Source organism: Protomyctophum bolini (assembly GCF_963924005.1).
Source record: "Protomyctophum bolini genome assembly, chromosome: 23".
Lineage (NCBI taxonomy): Eukaryota > Metazoa > Chordata > Actinopteri > Myctophiformes > Myctophidae > Protomyctophum > Protomyctophum bolini.
In genome coordinates this window covers 4990727-5016587 of record NC_137884.1, presented here as the reverse complement: position 1 = coordinate 5016587, position 25861 = coordinate 4990727, and the positions used below count along the sequence as shown (strand labels likewise).

Below are 25861 nucleotides of genomic sequence, written 5' to 3'. Positions count from 1 at the left end.
TCGACTGGGCTACTTTGAAATATGTTACTTATCCATTCGGATCGGATGATGGCCATGTGAATCGTTGTATACTTTTATTAGCGGCACTAAAATCAAGGGAGAAAATCAGGGAGACATCGTAGCAGGTGTGGAGGGAGAAAGCACCCGCCCGTTTTGGAACGGAGACTACAATACACTAACTGCAGTTATAAAACGTGGATTTAAACATCATATTCGGAATAATGACACAGTCCGTGGGATTTCTTTACTTGGACGCTGCTGAGTTCTGCGTCGCGAATATGGGTGTTGACTGAACGGGAAAGAAAGATCACAGCACGATGCTCCTCTGCTGACGGACAATATAGCTCCGACGATGCACTTGTAAAAAATAAATAAATAAAATAAAAGGATTCCATCCGCGCACAATCACCGTGGACCATGCACACTCTGCCGCTGTGGACGTTATTCGTGTTATTATCACTGACAAATTGCGTCAGCAATGGGGAGGTTAAACGAACTAGAGATCGAGGATCTTCTGACAACGGCACGGTCTACTTCACTGGCTGGACCCTCCATGGGTCCTCCTCTCCCCGGGAGGCTCGCCAGAACAAAGCCCGCGACCGAGCGCTCTCGGCGGGGCGCGCCACAGGTGCGTCCTCGGCGGAGGCGCACGGGCACGGGGCTGTTCATAATATGGGAGCGCCTAACTCCAGTCAACCGCGGAAAGGGGTGTTATTGTCGAGTGGAAAGAGGCGCGTCGTCGGGCATAAACACAACTCAAACCGGACGGCAGGACCCGCCGCCGGCGTCCCGCGCAAGGACCCGACGCGTCGTCGCCACAACAACAAGAGGAGAAAGTTGAATGGCGACGGCGCGGGGACGCTGGCAGGTGGACGCCACTACTACAATACGGCCGATAAGCCCTCTTCAATGGGCCACACGTGGGGAGGAGGGGCGGAGGGGGACCGGCGTAAAAGGGGCACAAAAGACGAGCACAAGAAAGCCTCCAAGAGGGGGAGAACACGGCTGAACAAAAGCGCACTAGGCCCGGCCGCGCTGTCCGAGGCGGTGGCGCCATGGGAACCGCTCCCCAAGCCTCTGGCGCTCACCTCCACCGACCTGCCCCCCGACCTCTTCACTAGGACGGCAAGTATCCATTATCTTCTTAGAGATTAGGCTATACTATTACTGTACAAATCTAATATATTTTTAATCTTGTATCTTCCTTTTTACGAACCTATGACAATTCGACATGAAAAAAATGGAATTGAATTGAATATCGACTATTTCCAATATGTTCGATTATAGTTCGATTTATAACCGCTGCGACCCCCTCCTCTTCCCCGCAGAGGGACGACCACACGTACCGGGATCTCAACCCGTGGGACGCCACGCCGATGACGCCCCCCAACTCGCCGGACTTCGGCAACGAGATCAAGAACCCGTTCTACCCGGTGACCAGCGAGACGTACGGCGCGTACGCCATCACCGCCGTGTCCGGCGTGATCTTCCTCGTGGGCATCCTGGGCAACATGGCCATACTCTGCATCGTGTGCCAGAACTACTACATGAAGAGCATCTCCAACTCGCTGCTCGCCAACCTGGCCGTGTGGGACTTTACCCTCATCTTCTTCTGTCTGCCCATGGTCGTCTTCCACGAGCTGACCAAGACCTACCTGCTCGGGGAGTTCACCTGTAAAGTGGTCCCGTACCTGGAGGTAAGTTTCCGTTCTGTTCTTGGAAATGTTGTTGTAGCGTGCACACACACACACACACACACACACACACACACACACACGCTCCCTCTATAATTGCTATTCTGTTCTGACACTTGTTGCGATAAGAGGGAATGTTATATTGTCCTATCCCATTACAAACTATTCTATTGTGTTCTATTATGGCCATTATTATGTATCAAATAAACAATATTGATGATTCAAACCATTATCGTAAAAGCACAGCCAGTCATTCATTGGACAGTTGAAACGCTCAAAGCGAACATGGTAGCTGAAGGAAAACAAATCAGAGGCAAATCACACAGTAATATAAAGCTTTATGTACCGAAACAAAATGTGTTGGCATGCCAGACAACTGGTTGACCGCAGCAGCAACTGAGGCTGGGTCAGTGGTCAGGATGGATAGTAGTTGGCTGATACCGACAATAAGCCACTTACACGTACAAACAAGCCAGACCGACATATTCAGCATCGGCAAAACAATGTTCAAAAACAAAATGCTTTGACATGACCTACACATGGACTATTTCTACCAAATGTGGCTATAGCAGTCTTTCTCTTAGCAGGTCCACGCCATTTAGGACGAAATTGTACTGTACAACAGAAACTCGGATCATATCACATGCTCCAGTTTACTCATTTTCAACCTTAGCGTATATCAAGTTATAATCAGTCCTCGATGATGCGTATTACTTCCGTCTACTCGCTCTGTGACAGATGTGAGCTGTGGACAGTCAACACCGATGCCATGGACAATGGCTTCTATTTCAGCGAGCTAACTTTCCAGGAAGACAAAGACTATAGTCTTCATTTGTTTGGAATCCCCCCCCCCCCCCCCCCCCCATGATGTCATCGGTAGATTGTTTACAGCCCACCTCTGAGACACAGAGCCACTTGACAGAAATTGTAGCATCTTATACTGAGCATTAGTGAGGACCATCCTATACTATTCTACCGTATTTACTGGAATCCTATTCCATAATACTATAAAATGAAGAAACCTCTGTCTGTCTGGAACCGAGTTTTCTCCTCAGTGGGTTGACTGATTGATCTGTACTTGTCTTGCACATGGGCATTGACCAATGGCATGTGTAGAGAGTGACAAAGCCAATTTATCTCTTTTCCCCCAAATTTAAGCTACTTATATCGTGTTATTTTTTAACGGTCCTCGCAGACAATGGGATATGTAGGACGTGGTTGCAGTCCCATAGCCCAGATATAAGGACGGTGGGTGAAATGACCGGACAAGTTAATGTGAAGATACAATGGACGAAGTGTTCCTTTGAAGTAAACCGTGAGAACTCTCCACTGTCAATTATATAGTACAGTACAGTCTACCACCACCTGAATGTATACTGCACATACAGTAGACATTTGTCATCACGCTAAGGTGTCTGTGATTTGCTCACAGCCAGCCAGATAGGCGCTATGCTCTCCGAGCTCCAGTGTCACCCTCCTGCCACCTAACAAAGACATTTCTGTCTGTCACCCGTACACCTGTTACCAAAGAGACTGCCTCGCCTCTCCCTGCCTCCAGGCAACCCACACACACACACACACACACACACACACACACACACACACAAATGGCAAATATGTTCAGGGATAATGGTGGCGCAAGATGTAGCCCTATAGAGTAAAATCCTCGCTCCCATTTTGTTACATCTGTGCACACTCTCAGAGTAGGCCTATATGCAGGCCTATAGTAAAGTCCTCAGTATTGACTTATCGATTTGTAACTCAAGGTAGCGTACAAAGTATACCAGCCGTCATCAGTCACTGGAGTAGTGTGCTGCACCTCACGCTGTATTGTTGGTGTTTTCACTGTTTGTTCCCTGTCTACGTCTACCAAAACAAACAGTGAAGACACCAACATACAGCGAGAGGGCAGTGTGTTTCCACAGGTAATCACCGCTGCACTACTCCAATGGCTGCACGATGACTGCTGCTATAGAGGGGAAACGATGGGTTAAAACAGTTAAACACAGGGAGAAATGAGACATTATGCCTTTTAAATGACCTCGGAGGTTTTAATACGGATGGAGAAAATACGCAAGCAGCTACATTCAGTCAGATACACACAGACAAGCACGCGCACACACATAGGCTATACATGTACTGTATGTAGGCTGCGGGGTGAGCATGCACACACAAACACTTTGTATTCCAGTATCTCACGCCCCAGTTCCCACTGTCTCACGTACAGTACAGTAAACGCACAAATTCCATTTACGCCTCTGCTTGCTTCTCTCACACGGTCAGCTTTCTTTCTCTGCTGTCTCATCTCGCACAACACACACACACACACACACACACACACACACACACACACACACACACAGGCACGGGGGAGGGACACGTCACACAGTGCACCTTGCTAACAACAGACATCCAATGCTGCTGTCACATTCACAGAGTTAACCACATGAACCCCTCCCTGCATCCCCAGTCTGGGGGGAACAGTCTATTTAGATTGGCTAACCCTATAGAGTTAAGTAGTTAAGACTCAGTAATTACAGCGGTATCAGATTTAGCCAAACATCAATACCCATTGTACTGAGCAGGGCTTCTTAACCTATAGGGGTTGTGTTCCCCCCCCTGGGGTCAAGGTATAGAGCGCCAAAGTCCTGACGTCACTCGCTCATCCCCTGGTTCTGCCTGGTTCACGGAGTAAGTCATTTCTCCATGGAGAATAACATGGGGTCATCTTAAAATCGTTTCATATAAGCGTTCCAAAAATAAACAAGCTCATGTCTCGTGGCGTTATTGTCCGGGAGGGTGTCTCTGTATCGTTTTTGCGACAGTCAGTCACTCATATATGATACGGTCTGTTTCTAGCGAAAATGTAACTAATTCAGTAGCAGTAACAATAGCGTTTTCTCTCAGTCAGTTGATACTTGATACCGATTTGCATGATATTTGGACAAAAGCTGTAGGAGTAATGTAAAAAAAGAAAAAACTGTTTTGCACAGGCCCATGTGAAAAATGTGGGGCAGAGGTTCTACTCTGGCATCCAGCCAAGTGTGAGTGTGTGTGTGTGCACAGTTTTGTTGCGCTTTGCACTACCAAAACAATACAGCGACAGGACAAAGTGCTTCTGCAGGTAAACACCACCACACTTTGTATATGTTATATTTAGTTAGTTTTAGTAACCCTGGTTATGGACCACTGTTCATTGAAATCCATTATTCCCTGCTCCAGAGCGTAGCCGAAAGCAGGGACATGTAACTAGTATGACCGTCACTCTTGACCATAAATGTCAGATCAAGGTCACATGAAGGCTATTGTGTCTTTCAAGAATCATTATACAACTTCTCACGCTGCTGTGTGTGGTGTCACCGTGGTCGGAATGGCACGTGAAAAATGCCAATTACAAATTCTTTTGTCTGCTGAAAATCACAAATATTGAACTGGGTACGCTTCCTGTAGTTATTAAACCAAGGACAAACATCCATCATTGTTCAGGGGCCACCAGACCAGCAGCTTGCTCATGCTCGCCTGTTCCTGGGGGGGGGGGGGGGGTCTGAGGTCATAGGGCCACGTGTGGTGTTTCTGGGGGGGGGGGGGGGGGGGCTGAGGTCATAGGGCCACATGTGGGTGTCCCTTTTGTCCAGGGTTCATGAGCCAAACAGACCGAGGTGACACTCGGAAAGGTTCCCATGGGTTTGACATTAGGGTTGGGCAATATAGGTTACAGATATTATATAGATACCGGTATTGTTAGACTAGACATCGCCTGGGATTTTGGTGTTATGGTGATATATGGCATAAGTCGCCTTTTATTATATAGATACCACTATTGTTAGACTAGACATCGCCTGGGATTTTGGTGTTATGGTCATATATGGCATAAGTCGCCTTTTCCTGCACTTAAGCCTTATTTTATACCTTTAAAAAAATAAAATAGCACGTACAAAGGCTCACAACTCTTGGTCATTTGTTTAAAAGGTTTGCTTTCATGTTCTCACGTTTGTCTTACTCAGGGCTTGTTTTTCTGTTTTGCTTTTCTGATGCTATACTGTAGGTGGCTCACCTGCAATTCTAGCTTACTGAGGCCACTATAAGTCTCTCTGTATGTGATGTATGTGTTTATTAGAGCGAGCATCCATCGAGGCAGTGATTCATGTAGCTCAAAGCTGTACTATAACACACACACGCACGCACGCGCACACACGCACGCACGCACGCACACACACACACACACACACACACACACACACACACACACACACACACACACACACACACACACACACACACACACACACACACACACACACACACACACACACACACACACACACACACACACACACACACACACACACACACACACACACACACACACACACACACACACACACACACACACACACACACACACACACACACACACACACACACACACACACACACACACACACACACACACACACACACACACACACACACACACACACACACACACACACACACACACACACACACACACACACACACACACACACACACACACACACACACACACACACACACACACACACACACAGCAGAGCAACTTACCTCACTTAACCCAAATTCAGTCACACAGGACCACAAGACAAGTCAGTAGTCAGAAATAGTACTGTTTTCCAAATGAGCAGTGGATGAATGGATGTCACAGTGTGTGCAACTGTGCACTTGGGACAAATGGACAAAGAAAACATATATGTGATGTATATTTACTTTTATTCAGATTAATTCAGATTAATCAAATATTTTGTGTGTAGTTTTGGGGTGACCATTCATTCCACCCTTGTAAAGGACAATACTTAATACTTTATACTATTTACAACAACTAGTAACGTCTCCCACTCGTGATGTCAAGACTATTCATACTTGGACAGCTGCTTTAAATAATAAATAAAGCAAGTGATGTTGTTGTCTAGATCAGTGGCTGTCAAAGGTCTCAAAAACATAACACCTCGGCGCGTTCAGTGGTCAGATGGGTGGGCCTCCTGCCTTGAAAACCTTTATTTTATCAAGGTTTTAAAGAAAATAAATTACCATGATATGGAATAGTATATGCTGTTCTCTACCTTCAAGGAAGAGAATGACAGAAGAGAATGAGGGAAGGGGATGAGGAAATGACAGAGGGGAATGAGGGATGGGAGTGAGGGAAGGGGCGGGCGAGGGACCTGGCAGGGAGATGAGATAGATGCAGTTTAACCACAGCTACTGTGTATATGCAGCATGAGGGATGTGGGAATCTGTAGGCTCAGAGACAAAATAAGAGATACAGAGATGGAAGCAGAGTGGTACAGTAGCTATGGAGCAGAAAGATGGCTGAGATGTAGGGTTAGAAAGAGAAAGACAGGACGAGGAGAGAGAGAGAGAGAGAGAGAGAGAGAGATAAAAAATAGGCAGGCTGTCAAGAGAGAGATGAAGAGAGCGACAGAGATGGAGAGACAGAGAAGCTGTAGCTCCCGAGAGAGAAGGAAAGAGGCAGGGCTGACATACAGAGAGAGAGAGAGAGAGAGAGATGGGGAGGAAGAGACTGCGGATGTCAGAAGATGCAAAGGATATGAAGTAGCTTTGGGAGGGTTAGAGAGAGAGAGAATCAGACCGACAGACCGATCAGTGCGTTGTGTTCAGATTGGAGGTAATGCAACACATCGATCAGTTTGACGCACACGCACACTTTCACTCATGTACTTGTGACATTTTACACACATACATTGTAGTTGTGCATACACGGCCACACAGCCCTGTATATACTGTAGGCACATACTGTACATGGGTCAACACTGCACCGTGACCATTGTTTTAGGTGTACATGTTGCGTGCACACACACACACACACACACACACACACAGACAGACACACACACACACACACAGACACACACACACACACACGGTGCGTGCACCTGTGCTCTATCAATCTCTACAGTTTCAATTACTGTGACCAAAGCCATTCCACGGACACATTCTTCTATTAAATATGAGTGGACACAGTAAAAAACCCCCAGTGTTCAGTTGGACCCTATACGGGTCCATTCGGTTCCATTTGTACACGCTTCAGAGTCCAATGAACATTGAGGATTTCACTGCGTATGCCTTGTCTCACAGCTCATCAGGTAGACAGCACATCCCTGCCTTCTGTCTGCCTGTCTGTCTGCCTGCCTAGCGGATTCGAATGCCATCAACGCATTGGGAAGGGACAAAATCACGTTTAATTGAATGCTGCAGTAGACTTACTATCCTACTGTCTGCAACCGTCCCCAGCGCAAAGCGTTATATTGTGACATTTTGGAGAAATTAGTAGAAATTGAAAAGTTCAGTAGGCTGCATCTGTGCGTTGATGATCACGGCTACTGTTTTGACAGCGATGGCGCACGTCCGACAATAATAACTAGGGATGGACCGATGTTTTCGTTCCCAATCCGATACCACAGTTTAGCCGATACCGAATACCGATACCAGTGTTGTGATCTCGTGTTGTGTCTATAGCTATCTATATCAGTTTGGGCAACTCGGAAGCAAACTCCACATGCCCCAACATTGTATTTACCTGCCATAGTGTCAACCCCTCACCCCTGTGTCGAATCGGTGCTTAGACTGGCACATTCGCCGATATCGATATCGATACTTTTCTTAACCAGCCACGTAAGTCCCCTAACCTGATGTCAGTCTTAACCGGCGTGCACGTAGTCAGTTGACAACGCGCGTCGTCGCTGTCCAAACAGGAGCCGTGATCAACCGCACAGAATGCAGCCTACTGAGATCTTGGTAGTAGATGGTTACTGAGAGCATTCAATGCTCTGATTAAACAGGATTTAGTGCCTTCCAATGAATTGATGAGCGATGGCATTCTAAACGGTCAGTCGGTCTGTCTGTCTGTCTGTCCGTCCCTTAGCAACACAATCTCTCTCTCTCTCTGTGTGCCTTGCCTGCTATATGCCCGTGGCTACCTTGTCTTACCTATCTATTATATATCATCGATCGAATCAAGACATTTATCTCTCTCTCACACACACACACACACACACACACACACACCTTCCAGATGGGTGGGACGGCCTTCCCTGCACTGGCCGGGGATGTACTGTCTCTCCGCTCTATCTATCACTCTCTGCTCCATATCTCTCCCTCTGTCTCTCCTGTCTGCACATCTCTCCTAAATTGTCTATGCCTTTCCTCTGTGTGCTGTCACTCTGCTCTCTCTCTCTCTCTCTCTCTCTCTCTATTATCAGTGATTAGAAAAAAGCCACAGGGGTATGTCTCGCTCGTACACACACACACACACACACACACACACACACACACACACACACACACACACTCGTGTGTCCTCCTCTTAGCTCGGCTGATGTAATAGGCGCGGCGGTGAGTGTTAATTGGCAGATATGTAAATTATTCAGCATATACAATTAGCACGTGTGCATAATTGATGTCGGGGTTCATTCGTTCAGACAGCCTTTTGTCTGGCCAATGAAATTGTGCCATCACGAGATGACGAGACCACACAGCAACACCGACACAAAGCAAAGATTAGCCGAACGCCGGGTTGTAATTAGGCAAAATGTTATAATTACTGACATACATGAATATACATTTGAGGAACGAAGCAGATGCAGAGTGACTGTCTGTCTGTTTGTCAAATGACACATTGTGCTAGAGCCCCGACCGATGTCAGGTTCTTTTGGTCGGACGCGGATAACGAATTTGTTTCCGATGGGTCTGGCTCTAACTGTAGCGTTTTTGAGCGGTGCCTCCGCTTCATTAAAACCTCTTAAACCCCAGGGGGGTTCCAGGAGGGAAAATAAAAAAATATCGTAGTTGGAACCCGAGACCTTGACCAGCCCCATTTTCCCGCTGAGAGCCGTTCATGAGGTGGACAGCCGCTGCCCCCGCAGGCGGGGGATTGGGGCTTAAGAGGTTTTAAGGAGCTATGTGTGTCCGTATGTCTGTCCCTGTGTCTGCCTGTATGTCCAAGCACAGAAAGCTGCACCCCCTGAAGTGGCCAGTAGAGTACAGCACAGAGTAAAGTGGCAGTACAGTAGAGAGCACAGTGCACTACAATACAGTATACAGACCACAGTAACTACAATAAATGTATACTGTAGTTGCACCGCTCACTTCACACAGGTGTGATCTTTGCTTAGATCTGTCACCGTGAAGTCACAGGCACATTTCCACGTCTTATTTTACGTCTGCATGTGAATGTACATTATTAATAGAAAATCTAATCATAAAGAATAGAACACCAAGTGTGGGCAGAGTAGACGGATCATAGGAGCCACACATACAGTGCAGTAATGGGGGCATTGATGTATAATAAAAGAGCACAATGGATTATTAACAACACTCATGCATTCACATCAATCTGAACACTTTGAGATAGGAGGTGACCGAACACAATGAAAGCCCCTGTAGGGCTGTAGCCATTTATACACCGACAACAGAAGAGCTTTGGTAATATGGCAGGATACAATTCAATGGAAGATAATGGTTATCCTAGTGAAAATGCTGCTTTAGGCATTGGCCTTGGTACATACACAGTACACTACACATACAAATTTGTCAGTGTTATAGTAAACCCAGAGTGTTCAAGACTAACCAAAATGGACCCTTTACAGGTCCATTTGGTTCCATTTGAACACTCTCTGAGTTCGATGAGCATTGTGTACTATACACACTGAGACAGATAGCAAAGCAATAGTGTGCACCGGAGAGGAGAGGAGAGGAGAGTGTAAATTTCCCAACAGGCCAAATTAAAGTGCTTGGAGGCCAGTGTTGTCCAGAAGGTATATTGGTTGATGTACTGTAGTTCTGGCCCAGCAGGCATCCGCTGCATACTGCATTACAGTCTCTACCTGTATGCCATCCTCAATCTCAATTCCCTCTCTCTCTCTCTCTCTCTCTCTCTCTCTCTTCAAAGTGGTTGCATTGGCACGGTACTGTACTGTACATGTAGGCCTACTAGTAGTACAATAGCATAATGTACAAACCGAGACAGTGTGACATTTCAACGTCACAGTGTAGTATAGGTACAAAACTAAAATATGAAACTAAAACAATATAACTAATATATACACTAGCATTATGTATTGCCTGACTTTATCGTGATTTTATTCCACTGGACAGTTGTCCCAGCTCACAAACCTTGCTGCATTGTTTTACTACCCAGCAGATATGGGAGTCTTTATGCTTTCAAACTATCTTTGGGTGTTTGTAATCTGTGTATGTGTAAGTAATACTAAGTATGTTTCTCTGATGTCTTGGCACGGTTCAATAAAAGGAGAAATTGTATTGATAACATTTTGGAGATTAGACTCCATTTACATTTAAAGGGGAGTTTCGCACACGCTGTTTTCTTACCGTATATGAAGACACGTATCCATTCGTCACCGAATTAGCAGATTGGGATCCGTGTGGATCAAACGCCAGCGTTTATTCAAAAACGCTGGTGGTGGCAGTGCAGATGAACCTCCTTCCTTCTCAACTCTAGATGGACATGGTGGAGTTGGAGATGGAGGTGGGTTGCTTGTTGCAAGCTGAAAAGAGAATGACAAGAATCAGAGGCAGTGATATTTAAAGGCATGCCGAGTCCAGCCTGGGCTGACGGCAGATTGGCTAGAAGTGCTCGCCTCTCTGCTGATGACAACAGAGATCTTCCTTATTGAACCTTCGCTTAGAGCTACATTTGGCAGGTATAGGAAGTGTATAGCTCAGTTTCCACCACATTATGTTATGTGCAGTGGATAAACAGTCTGTCTTCTCTTGGGAGCCTTTGGCTGCCTTCCTTGGTGTCAGTGGACACAGCAGACTCAGCTGTGCCCACTGAGTATATAGCCTAGGCTATAGAAGCCAAGGCGTCTCTTTGTTTTGTGTCGGTCACAGTGCTCAGGTATTCTGCCACTGTCTATTCATTGTTTATGGCTAAATAGGATATCAATTTGCGCTGGTTCTGGGTTAATTCCAGTGTGTCTTTTTGTTCTCATATAATGTGGCTTATGGTCCAGTGGATATGTTCTGTCTGGTGACTGTGCTTGTGATTGTGCACAGAATCCAGCTGGCTGAGGGGGCATATCTCTAGTAGTTATTTTTCTGTAGGTTGACCCATTCTGGGCGGGAACCCCTTTTGGTGTTTTAAGCATTATGTTATACTTTAGCTATTGAAAAATAGCAGATATACAAGCTCATAGCGAGCTTGTAGATCTTCTATTTTTGAAAAATCTTGAAAATGTGGCGCAAATCTTTGAATATATATTCGTTCAGAGCGAATATTTTAACTCAAATATTTGCTTCTGGGAGGTCCCTAGAACTACATTGGGGGCCCGCAGCCAAATACAGATAATTCTGTGGGTCCTTGACGTGAAAAAGGTTGATCACCACTAACATAGAAACATAGGTTTTTCAGAAAACTGTCTGATTTAGAAGGCATTTGTAGAATCGTCCTCAGGTCTTGTTATGGAGCGTGTCTGGGTCACTTTCCTTTACATAAATATAACATGTAAATACTCTCTTTGTAATTGTGTTGGATGCATTGCAGAATTCTGCATTCAGAGTCTCAATTTTGTGTTTCTCCCACTTTTCAAGTTCTTCGTTGGCAAGTGGACAGTGGACATCAGACCACACACACACACACACACACACACACACACACACACACACACACACACACACACACACACACACACACACACACACACACACACACACACACACACCTTTAAATGTGCCAGAGAAACAAAGAGCTACTCCCAGTAGTCTGTCTCTTGTTCTACTAATATGCATGACCTACAACCTGCGTGCGTGCACTAAATCTGTCTCTGTGTTGAATATGTGACCCAATCCAGTCAAGACCAGACTATAACTCTTCACACACGCACATGCGCACACACATACACACACACACACACAGACAAGAGAGATGCATGAACACGTGTGTGTGTGTGTGTGTGTGTGTGCGCGTGTGTGTGCATTATGATTGTGTTAATGTGACTGCTGTTGTGTGTTTGTTTACGTGTGTGTATGTGCTTTCGTGTCAGTGCACATCAGTGACAGCCCATTCATCAGCAGATAACAGCCATTTCCCCTTACAGCTCTTTTAGACACAATATGGCTGCCGTCGTTCCCCCCAAGTTGCAGTTAACCTCCAATTAATAACATGAGCCCTCGGTGCCACTGGCTCCCAGGGCCCTTCAGCCAGGAAGCTAATGGAGCATTAGCAGCAAAAACAGAACCGGGGGGAGTGTCTCCCTCACCCGTGGCACAAATACAGCAGCCTTGCTTTTGTTGGTGATTTTTGTGTGGAAATGAAAAATATGTTGTGCTTTAATTAGCCTAGACCTATAATAGACCAAATATATATTCAAATATATTTTGGAAACATACCAAATATGTTTTTGTTTCTTTGTTTTTCCTGCCGGCTGAGGCTGAGGTTGAATAGGTGGTTAGGATTCCTGGTCTAGGTTGCCCCAGCTCTGTGTAAATTCAAACTATTTATCATTTAGGTTAATAACAGTTTAATAACCACTTGAACCCCATGCTTGCCTATTCTGGGGGGACATTTGTGAGCAAGAGGTGTAAAGTCCTCCTTAAAACAGTGATTGTCATGGTGTTTCATTTTGATAACTTGGAGGCTGAGGAGAAGGAAATTACAGATTGTTTACATTCACTTTTCACTGAGTGAATCTGGCGTAAAATCAAACAACTTGCACAACTAGTGCAACAGGTCACTCTATTTTAACCCCAAGACATTTCCTGGGAAATAAAGTCGTGAAATGAGTGGCTAAATATGTGCTGCATGTGTTCTCCTCCGCTTCATTCAAAGGCCATCATTTATTCAAAGCACTTCTGCAAGCACAACGTTAAAATGCTGTTATTATACGCTTATTAAATCTGCCTCAACTTTAAATGCTCTACCATAAATCTTCATGACCAAAAAAAAAAAAAAGAAGGAAAATAAATTGGCTTACGATTCTGCAGCGGCAGAGTTTTCTCAAGATAAATGCCAATAAGGCAGAATACGAAATCTGCAAAAGCAAGATACATTTGCAGTCGGTGCCAGTTGATGCGTGATCCCCCCAAGATCACACTGCAGAGGGGGAGACAGCAGGTGCCGGGGGAGGGGCTGGTGTCCTAAAGGTCAAGGTCGCACTGAAACGGGAAATGCCCATAAAATGGGAAAGCCCCCATATGGACCTTTTCTTTTCTTTTTTAATTGACGTTTTCGGGCCGGGTAGGACATAAAATGTGTGCTAATTAGTAAGGCCAGGTGGGGCCTCGGGCCAGCCCAGTTAGGGCCGGGCCTTAATTTGCAGGCCTGTTCAGAACTCTAGTTTTCGCTGGCTGCCGGCCGCGGCTGCGCTAAAAACTTTGTGGTGGGCCCGTCTAGAGTTTCAATGGACAGGTTATCAGTCAAAATGGAGACATCGAAGAGGAAGGACAGGTGGGGAGGATCAACATGGAATGTCAGAACAGGTCAGCTCCATATATGGAGATCTAAGGTTTTTGTTTTGAGGTCAGATGTAGAGGTGCTGGCCGGCTCCATGTATGGCTATACAGGATCTGATGAGGTCAGTGTCATGATAATAACATGACACTGACCTCATCAGTGTTTCCTTGTGAACTCCGGCTGGAGCAGAAAAATATGAAGTTGTAGTAATAATAACATACATGATTTAATCGAACCATGATGAATAGCTGATAACAATATCTGGGCCAATAGCCACGATTATTTAAAAAAAAACACTATCCTTGTACACACGTGTATTGTGTGCATCAATGCACCATCCTCTTCTCTCATTCAATCCTTTCCTTGCAGATAAGGCCAATGTTGAATATAATGTTTAGAAACAAAACCTCTGCGTTTTCAGGCAGAAAATCAGGGCGCCCGTGTCGGATTTTATTGCAAAAAGTGTCCGTTCTTCTAGCCCGATGCCAGCTCTGCTGTCATTTTGGCAGCAGACGTACAGTAGCGTGACCGGGAAAATGTCTTAATAGAAAAATGGGTGTCAAACTCATTGCAGTTCACAGGCCATTATTTATTTTTGTCTGTGCTTGCTTACCTTGCCTCCAACGCTGAAAGGCATGAATGTTGTCATCATTGTATTCATTCACAATACTCAATACATGATGGGTATAACAATGCTTTTCCTATGGATTTCAGGCACAGGACTTAACAGGAATGTGTATACTATTTACATGGTTTTGCTGCTCACCCCGTGTTCCACCCGCTGTGTGTTTCATTCACCGTTGTTTAATAATTAAAAAGAAAGGGCGGATTTGTCGTGGACCTGGTGACGAGGCCGTCGAGTCATGATGACGAAACCGTAAATCGAGCAGTGCTCTGGGATGCAAGGGCTTCTGGGAAAATGAGTCCAATGCAAGTGAACGGCGGTTTTGACTGGGCTCTGCGAGCCCTTGCAGCCTGTTGTCGTTTCGATCGCGATGGTCGCATGTTTTTTCTCTTCTACAACAACCCATGGAACTATTTTCAGGCGGATTTTCATGGACTAAAGACGCAAATACTTTGGCGTATGCTCCAAAGTTAATAAAACAATCTAGGCAGCCTAGGTAGGATGGATATATTAATTTAAAGCCCCGAAAGTGTTAATCAGCATTTCATACTTTATCGCTGCAGGCTTTCTGCCTTTCTGCCCCGTGTCTACGCAATTGGGCACAGCTTCCCAACTTGTGTGCCTTCACCAGAAGTGCTGGTACTTCGTTATAAGTAGACTCATGTCATGACTCATGAGAGTGCCCGAGTGTCACTGTACCGGTTCATACCGGCTCAATATTCAACTACTGTCTGCAGCAACTTTTGTCCTTAATGAATATTCCAATTTCCAGACGTAGCCTGGAAGCATTTGAGCACAGTGCATTTGTGCAACCAGCAGACTTCAGTGTGACAGGGTCGAATATTATTTTCAGACAAAAGAGTGTCAAATTCATGCTGAGGGCTGAGTCCATTGGTTGTAATAAAATTAGCCTAACCATTTTGATTAATACACTCTGGCATTGTCCATGTTCTGGCTTTTGTACAATAACGCTGCAGTACCAGAACACAAATTCCTCTGTGGCAGTCCTGAGACTCCAGAATACATTTTCCTAATTGAGTTTCATGAATCATGTCGGTTCTTATTTAGAAGGCATTAAATTACTTCACTGTCTTTTAGTTGAATGTAAACTTGTAAAGTATCTCCTGCAAGGTCTTCTGAGTCTCTCTCAAATTGATCCATGTGGGTTTCACAACCCCGATTGAGGAGATGTTATAGCCTATGTAGTATTTATATCATATTGATTGCTCTGCAAGCAATTTCCCCCTCAAAATTGATTTCTTCTTTTCATAATCGATTAAATCAACTACTTTAATTTGATTTACTGCGTTATAAATGAGAAGTTACATTCCCTGTCGCTGTTTACAGTAACCTTTGAAGAATTATGGCGTCTTAATTGTACCTCTATTTCATGACAATCCTGCTGAAAAATGAAAAAAGTCCCATCGTTTGTTACCAAGTCGAAAATTATCCACTTCCGTGATGCGAATCAAAAACACAGAGCGAGAAGGATCCGACCATGAAACCCTGTTGACTTGCATTGAACTCAGTTACCCAGAAGCCCTTGCAAGCCAGTGATTTCCAGTTACGTCATCATAAAGCATGGGTGTCAAACTCAAGGCCCGCGGGCCAAATGTGGCCCGCCATGTCATTTAATGTGGCCCGCCTGCCTCAAGCAAAAAAAAGAAAAAAAAAAAGTTTTTTTTTCTTTTTTTTAATAGCCAAAATATAGGCTTATAAGTAAGGCTGCATGATATATCGAACATGTACCTTCATCAGAGTGGAGAATATAAGTATAAATCAAGTTGAGCAAAGCCACTCTTCTCTGCCCCTCTCTCTAACAGACACAGTTAACGATTGCTTGTTAAGTGCCTGCCAGACAGACAATCAGATGAAATGAAGGCAGGTGTAGAGTAGAGTGTAGACTAGTGAACTGAACATGTTCTCTTTATATCAAGTACTTCATACCAGCCCCTTATGAAACTACTTCTCCCCAAATCCAAATGGATTTCATTTTCCATCCTGAATGGCAGTAACTAGCATACAATGAGAACTGAGAAGATCTCCACAAAAGTTTACTCATCAAAACTGATTATATAACTGTAACCATCAAAGCATGCACTCAACATAATGGTTATGTGACCATGGCATGTGCATAATATAAAATCTTATACGTTTTATCTGATATTGATTAATATGGGGGGTGGGTTCAATTAATCGATTATTTATCGGCAGAGCTGTCGACTATTCAATTTGGCTGATGTTCACTTTGTGGCATCCCTACAAGTTACAACAAGTGAGTAAGTGACTATCTCTCTTCCATACTGGTGTGTGGCGTCTCTTGCGTGATATGATGAAGTAGAACGGTGCCGTGCACATTATAGGGACAAAGTCGTGTGTGTGTGTGTGTGTGTGTGTGTGTGTGTGTGTGTGAAGACCCATCTTCTCTTTCTGTCATAGGGACATTGTCCTGCATCAGATCATGTCCAAATCAGGTTCTCCAATCTCCAGTAGCCTCTTCAGTTTTTTGAAGATTTTTTGAGTGGTGCAACCACTCCCTTACGGAGCTGTGTGTGGCTGGCTGGGTCTGAGCACTATGTGTGTGGCTTGCTGGCTGGCTGGGTCTGAGCACTATGTGTGTGGCTGGCTGGCTCTGAGCACTATGTATGTGGCTTGCTGGCTGGCTGGGTCTGAGCACTGTGTGTGGCTGGCTGGCTGGGTCTGAGCACTATGTGTGTGGCTGGCTGGCTCTGAGCACTATGTATGTGGCTTGCTGGCTGGCTGGGTCTGAGCACTGTGTGTGGCTGGCTGGCTGGGTCTGAGCACTATGTGTGTGGCTTGCTGGCTGGCTGGGTCTGAGCACTATGTGTGTGGCTTGCTGGCTGGCTGGCTGGGTCTGAGCATAGATAGATAGATAGATAGATAGATAGATATTATAGCAGTGACTGACTGAAGGGCCTCCCACACCGCCTGCGAACGCCGCGTGTCAAAACAGCCGCCTCCATCATTTTCAATGAACCTATCGCACACCGGCGGCGTCCGACGTGCGCTGACGCGCCGCGTCGGACGGAGCCGGTGTGTGTTGGGCTTGAGACATCGAGCGTGTGTCCGCAACTGGTTGTGGCCCCCATCAAGTGACCTTTTGACCAATGCGGCCCTCGCCCCAAATGAGTTCGACACCCCTGTCATAAAGCGTCGTCCTCGTCACGAGGTCCGCGACAAAGCCGGTATTTAAAAGTTATCAGAAAACGGTGAATTAAACATATAAAACAAAAGGCCGGTTTGGTGGATTCGGCAGGGAAAGACAATGGGAAAAAAAGACGGTTTTAGTGGGTTCCGCAGCGAAACTGTTAACTGTTGCACTCCAGTCATGATAAATATATGTGTACAGTATATAGCGCATTTCTAATTAAGCAAGGTTTCAAAGGGTTTACAGAACACGGTAAAAAAGCAGCATGAGCAGTCATGTCTCTAGGTCCCTTGCTTACAGACCTTTACCACTGTATTGTATTCTTTCTCTCTTTATTGTACACTGTGTCGCCATCATACAAAATAATTTGCATAATATATGCAAACCGACCCTCACCTTCACACTTTACTGGCAAACAGCTGACCATGAACACACATACAGTATACCACTCATACACATAATTGTATAGTGTCCTCTGTTTTTCTCATCGCGCGCATACACTCACCCCATGCCCTCCACACACTGCATACATAAAATAAAAATACACACAAACATATCTTTACTCCCACACACACACACACACACACACACACACACACACCATCACTAGGCCTGACTCTCTCACTCACTCTTGTCTCTACTCCAGTACCCAGTACAAAGCAGAGCTTGTTTGCGCCACCCCCCACCCCACCCTACCCATCTAACCCCTTGACACACACGCACCCTTCCCTGATCAAAGGCTTGCTTCCTGCCTCCTATGTGACAGCCTTTAAAACTGTTCCAAGCCTGTTGTTCACAACGTGAAATATTTACCTCACATATGCACCCGACTCATTGTGCGTGTGTGTGTGTGTGTGTGTGTGTGCGCACGCACGCACACTGCAGGGATAAAGTTTGCCTTTTACTTTCTATTCTACGAAGCAGAGCACCACATTAGTATGAGGAGGTTGGTAACAGCTCTTTATAAATCCAAGGCCTTCGTTCGTAGGTACTTTCTGAATGGCAAAGAAAGTCTTATAATGCAAAAACAGGTATTGTTTAGAAAGGCTTTCACTGATTCAGTATATTAATTTGTGTTTTATGCTCATTTCCTCCTAAATACTGATCATTGGGTATTATAGTACTGTTAAACTATTATACTTGTTTTTATATCTTCTATCTTATATAACCGAAGAAATTAACCAACCACAAGGCCCCTGCGCTGGTATATTCATATCGAGTAGTCTCTCACAATTCACAATAAACAAAATCACAAATTCACAAACACATTACTAAGAGTGCAAGCTTATTTGCCCAATGAAAGTGTGCGTACAGTATGTGCATGCATATGTGCATGCGTATGTACATGATATGTGCATGCGTATGTGTGTGCGTGCGTGCACATGTGCGTGATGTGTGCATGACTCAGATGACTACTGGCGGTCACTATACCCTGCTGACCCCTTGCTGTTCCAACTGGTCACCCCTCATTAGACTCCACCAACCTCTGTGGGAGAGTGTGTGTGTGTGTGTGTGTGTGTGTGTGTGTGTGCGTGCGTGTGTGCGAGACAGAGAGAGAGAGAGAAATTAGATTTAATGCGTGGGTTTGCATCATGGTTACAGTGTGCGTACATGCGTGTGCGTTTAGAGCAGAGGAGTCATGGCACACTGGGGCCATCTGGGAAACAACGGTAATTAAGTCAGAGAAGAAGATGGAGAGATGGAGAGAGAGAGAGATGTCTTGAAACAGGATGGTGGGAAGAATGGAAGGCAGGAAGGAGAGAAAGAGGTCCAAGGAAGAGAGTGAAGGAGGGAGACATAAATAGAGAAAGGGCCTGGAGGGATGGATGGATGGATGGATGGATGGAGGGATGGATGGAGGGATGGATGGAGGGATGGATGGATGGTGAAAGAAAGGGGAACAGAAGTAGAGAAAAGAGACAGCAGGTCGTTAAGTGAGAGCGTTAAGTGTGTGAGAGAGAAGCAACAAAGGGGGGGAGAGAGAGAGAGAGAGAGAGAGAGAGAGAGAGAGAGAGAGAGAGCATGTGGAAATAGAAGAGAAAAGATGGAGGACTGAACAAAGAGGAAGACGGGAGGCAGAGTGAGAGAAGGTGGAAGGTTGCCAGAGAGGAGTGAGAGACACTGTACAGTAATGAGAGGGGGGAGTGATGGTGGAGAGTTATCTAATTTACTGACAGACACACACACACACACACACACACACACACACTAACAGCAGCTGCAGAGCGACACTTTCCAGATCTTTTCAGCCAAATGAGTTGTAACCTAGCAGGAGCAGATGTTCTCACCTCCTCCTCCGTTGCAAAGGCTTTTAAGACAATAATTGCGTTACAAAAACAAAAACAAACGAGAGCCACGAATAATAATGTGTTTTCTAAGGTTTTTCCCCCCACATTGAGGATCTCACACGCACGCACACATGTCACACACACACGCACGCACGCACTCCCCATCTCTCCCCATCTCTTTAGAAAACAGAAAAAGCATGTTCAGGTCGGTTGCCAATTTCACATTTTTCACGTCATCGGGCATACTCACTGTACGCCCGGCCAGGTGATCTGAAACAACACGTTTGGTCATCATTTGTGCCCCCAATGTTTAATGGAGAAATAAAAAAGAAAGTCATGAGGTAAACTCAATTTGGTTTCCCTTCTCCAAGTACTTTGACTTATTTCTAGTCAGTTCTAAGATTCTAAGAAGTCAGTTGACCAACATTTGGTTTTCACATACGTATGTAGTATTAACCTACATACGTCACAGACCCAGGTCCCCCAGGTACCTATCCTTGAGCCCACTCCTTTTTTCCTCCTACACAAAATCTCGTTGCCGAAAATATCCACTATTTTCGTCAAATATGTGTGTATTCTGCACACTTAACTGAGAGTTAAACGAACACAGAATTTGACAGTGTACTTTGAGTTGGTAGCGAATAGCGATATTGCGTTGGGCAGCTGTAAATAACGTCCTTATATAACTGGCATTCTCTCTCTCACCCCAGGTGGTCCCATCGCTGGGTGTGAGAAAATATCCCCCCCACCCCCTGCCTCATCCTATCTCCATCCCTCTGTCTCCATCTTGGGTGCCATCTGTTTCACATTCCCTCTTCAAGCATTGAAGCATTACGGGGGGCTTTTCAGCTTGCTACAATGTAGAGTTTAATACAGTCAGTGGTAGAAGAAGTATTCCGGGCCTGGGCCGTGGCTCAGTGGTCCAGGCACCTTGGCTGGTAATCCAGTCTGGCAGTGTGCCGCGGGTTCGAGACCCGATCCCAACGGCCCTTACTGCATGTCACCCCCCCCATCTCTCTCCCCATTTCCTGTCAGCCTACTGTGATTCTATCCCTCTACAAAAAAAATTAATAAAAGCAAAAGCCACAAAAAAAGTACTTGTTTTTACTAAGAATAGGTACCCGCCACCCAATCCTTTCTGTGTAGCCTAGAACCAGAAAAATCAATTATTTGGGCCATGTGATGGAAATAGAAGGTTTTATTTTTCAATAAACGGAAACAGTATACGACTTGAACATAAACGTATGACCTGTTAAAGTATGTCCAGCCAATTCAGTTGTATCGTGCACAAGTGCTACAGTATGTCTTACTCAAGTGAAGCTGAATATATAATCATATGACATTATAAAATGTACCCGCCTCTCTCTCTCTACCTCTACCTCCCTCTTTGTCAGTCTCTCAGTTGCTCTCAATTTAAATTCAAGAGGGAGTATTATGATTATTCAACAGGCATTAGAGATTGTGCCGCCCGTGCCAAAGAATATAAGTGCTTAACACACTATTAATATATGCTAATATAGCTTTTCTCTCTCTCTCTCTCTCTCTCTCTCTCTCTGAGCTTCTACATTCTGCTCTTGGTGGCTAATTAGTGTCTTTCAGCCTGTGTAATGTACTATATGTTTCATTAATTTGCTCTTATGTTTATTGATAGTGAAATCACCTTTTCGCTCTCTCTCTCTCTCTCTCTCTCTCTCCCTGCCCCCCCCCCCCCCTCCTCCAGGTCGCCTCTCTGGGCGTGACCACCTTCACGCTGTGCGCGCTGTGCATCGACCGCTTCCGCGCCGCCACCAACGTGCAGATGTACTACGAGATGATCGAGAACTGCACGTCCACCACGGCCAAGCTGGCGGTCATCTGGATCGGCGCGCTGCTCCTCTCGCTGCCCGAGCTGCTCATCCGCCAGCTGGTGGTGGAGGAGGACACGGAGCTGCCCGACGAGCCGCCCGTGGAGCGCTGCATCATCCGCATCTCCACCGGCCTGCCCGACACGCTCTACGTGCTGGGCCTGACGTACCAGGGCGCGCGCCTCTGGTGGTGCTTCGGCTGCTACTTCTGCCTGCCCACGCTCTTCACCATCGGCTGCTCGCTGGTCACCGCCCGCAAGATCCGCCGCGCCGAGCAGTCGAGCGCGCGCGGCAACAAGAAGCAGATCCGCCTGGAGAGCCAGGTGAGTGTACTAGTAGGAGGGAGGGGCCACACAGTGGCATTGTGATTGTATATATATAGACGAAATGTTCCAAAACATAAAACATCGTTGTGTTTCATCTTCAAGTGAATGAAATATTTATATTACTACAGTAGGCGAGTAAATCTTTGAAAAAAAAAGCACCTTACCCCCAAAAAATTGTAACAAAAGGTTTCTCAACAGTTTTTTGTAGTATTAGGTGTCCCTAATAACATACTAAAAGTTTACCAAAGTTTGACCACCCGAAAGGTGTTATTTTCAAGATGGCGTCCAAGATGGCCTAAAAACCATTAAAATAGCCTAACTCCTTCATTATTCATCCTAGACAAGTACTTTTTGTGTCAAACCCTATGTTTTTGGGGTCTAGGAGTCCATTGAACTTGTCCAAATTGCAGAGATACAATTAGATAATTGTGAAATCCAATATTGTGTTTGTGACTCTGTTAAAACCCTCTGAAATAGTCACCAGTTTCAAGTTAACTAAACTAAATATTTAATAAATGTCTGAATATTTATATATTTTTTGGAATAAGGTTTCAAGATATCCTCAAAACACAACAAAACTAATAGTCACAATTTTCAGTAATTCAGAAGGTTGTGGCAGAGAATATTGTCAGTTGATAGATAATAGCCTACATGATTGCAATATTGAAACGTTTTGGATAGCTCGGTGGATACAATTTGGCTCAAACTACTGTAAATAATTCATCATTATACACCCCACCCAAACATTATTGACTATTTAATATGGTGGTATACATGGAGCGCCAAAAATATAGGTGGTATACTTCGGTATAAAAAGGTTGGGAAACCACTGGTCTAGAGCAACTTGCACCGTGGTGAATAAAGCTCCGTCTGTCCGTCCGTCCCCTCCTCCCTCCAGATGAACTGCACCGTGGTGGCGCTGGCCATCGTCTACGGCGCCTGCGTGGTGCCGGAGAACGTGTGCAACATCGTGTCGGCGTACATGGCGGCCGGCATGCCCGAGCGCACCATGGCCGTGCTGCACCTGCTCTCGCAGCTGCTGCTGTTCTGCCGCGCCGCCGTCACGCCGCTGCTGCTGCTGCTGCTGTGCCGCCCGCTGGGCCGCGCCTTCCTGGAGTGCTGCTGCTGCTGCTGCGCCTGCTGCTGCGAGCACGCGCCGCCCTCGGCCGCCGCCAGCGACGACAACGAGCACGAGTGCACCACGGAGCTGGAGCTGTCGCCCTTCAGCACCATCCGCAGGGAGCTGAGCAACTACACCCCGCCGGCCGGGTCAAACTGCTAAGGGGAGGAGGAGGACGGGCGGGGGGTCCCTACCTACCTCCTCCTCCTCCTCCCTGGGTCTAAATGCTATAGGAGATGGTCTGAATCACTGGTTCTCAATGTGGTGGTGTCCACGGACGGACGGCCAGGCTGGTCCAAATGGACCCTTTACGGGTCTGCAAAAAAGGCCAATACAAGCTCATTCCGACGTTTTCCGGAAAGGGAGGTGATGTAACAACAAATTGACGTCGTCATTCGGAAGTTCTGATGGGCGATCTCAGAGCTTTTTGTTTCCCCCCACAGAACTCCGGCACCCTCGGACGTCCTCCTGACTGCCCCGATGTAGTTCGTATAAAGCCCGTCCAAAGGTGGCCGTGTTGTTTTTCGACGTTGGAAGGAGCATGTGTTGGCCTCAACTCTGAGAGGGAACAAACAACGGAACCGGTCCGTTTGGACCACTGAGCATTTTGGGGTGTGGGATCAGGGGTCCCAGGGAGCACATTAGTCGGTGGACTAATGGACATATTAAACTGGTGTTCACTGCCAGGTGTGGAGGTTGTCTATAACCCGCTGCTGCTCGCTCATATACAGTTGTGTTTTTTTCCTATAAGGCTGGACTACCGTAGATGTTTCACACACACAACACACGAACACAACAGTCTCTGTGCTATAGGTGTAGTTCCCTTCTCTAGAACGTGGCATACCCTTTTTGTCCTGTTCCAGTTCCATTTTCAAACCTGCTGCAGAGCCAAACCAAGCGGAGCTATGGGGGAAAAAAGAACTGGAACAGGTATTCTGAAACCACCTTCTGAAAACTGAGACTAGGGTTTTGCACAGAGCCACATTTGAAGTAAGCAGTTAATCTCCCATTAGTCCAACTGCCACTGGAGCACAGTCAGCTCGGCTCTCACCAATGAGCCGTCTACTAGCCCACGCTTAGTACTTTTCACACTACACTTTCACACTTCTAAATAGTGAGAATGTAAACCCGAGGGGTTAGTTCAAATGGCGGCCTGTGCTTGGGCAATGACCCAAACCCTTCAACTGAACTTCTTAGTAAGACTTCGACGTAAAACTGCAAGCCTAGTTTCTTCGTAGTCTGGTAATTGTTTTCTAGAATGAGTGTATGAAAACATTAGCCAAAATGTCATTCAGCTAGTGCCCAAAATCCTTAAGTCCCAAACCTTAATCTTAATACTGTTCTTTCAAAGTGTAACATGAGTTTATATCCTCATGTTTTACCAGGCTCAGCTTAGACTTTGTAATAGCCTGGGGTGCTTTCAACAGAAGGACCAAAATCACAGAAGAAAACAAAAACGTCCAGTAACGAGTAGGTTGACCCCAACTGTTTAGTGGGTCGTCCCTGTTGGACACGTTCTAAAGCCTAAATAGAAAACCAACCTAAGACCTCGTACTGTATGCTTAAACATACCGTACTCCCTTTGATTGACCTACTGTATGTAGCAGTCTAAGGTTGAAATCATCAGGTCTGTTATACTAGGACCCTGTTTCTCAAAATGGGGTTCTGAGAAATGGGAATCACCCGGGGGTTCCCTGGCGGTCTGTCACTCTGAGAGAACACAAATGGTGTATACTCTCAGAGTTAAATTAACAGATGGTTGTACAGTGTAGGTTGGGGTCCCAGAAGTAAAAAATAATAATAATTGCGGGGTGCCACAAATAAGCCCACTTATGGGAAACACTGCGCTGCTCAGTTGCAGGCACACTGTCTATGTGTAACTCCCGGGTCTCCTGCATGGCGGTTCAACATGTTAACCGTTAGGTCATCAGGCAGACGTTCTGAGCCACTACACTCACCCCCCTTTTGACCTTGACCTTTTGAGCTTTGCCACACCTGGAAACGCCCAGGAATCAAACGCAGGTCTGCCCGTGCGGAAGGCAACCGTCTCTTAAGCACTAGCCTAAAGGCGGATTAGCCCTTGGTTGAGGGAGATATTAGGCTTTAGGTCAGGATTTTAGGCAGAGGCTCTGCTCACAGTTTACGGGTCTCACATGTACTATTACACTACATGGAAAGTATGTTTAAAGGTGCGCACACACACACACACACACAGACAGACACACACAATAAGCTAAAGTAGAGATTCTCTGCCAACGAGATGAGATAGGAAACATTCAATCGCCTTGCGTTGTTTTGTTTTTTGGAGCACTACAAAAAAATGTTCACA

At 45.8% G+C, this 25861-nt stretch overlaps 1 protein-coding gene across 1 annotated transcript; it reads left to right on the top strand.

Annotated features, from left to right (window-relative positions):
* Positions 1 to 23694, top strand: gpr37b (G protein-coupled receptor 37b; the record flags this gene model as incomplete). Its single annotated transcript, XM_080757260.1, has 4 exons — positions 1 to 1125; positions 1329 to 1697; positions 21963 to 22409; positions 23311 to 23694. The coding sequence occupies exons 1-4, from the start codon at positions 418 to 420 to the stop codon at positions 23692 to 23694; spliced, it is 1908 nt and encodes a 635-aa protein (XP_080613386.1). The 5' UTR covers positions 1 to 417.
* Positions 23695 to 25861: the final 2167 nt, after the last annotated feature.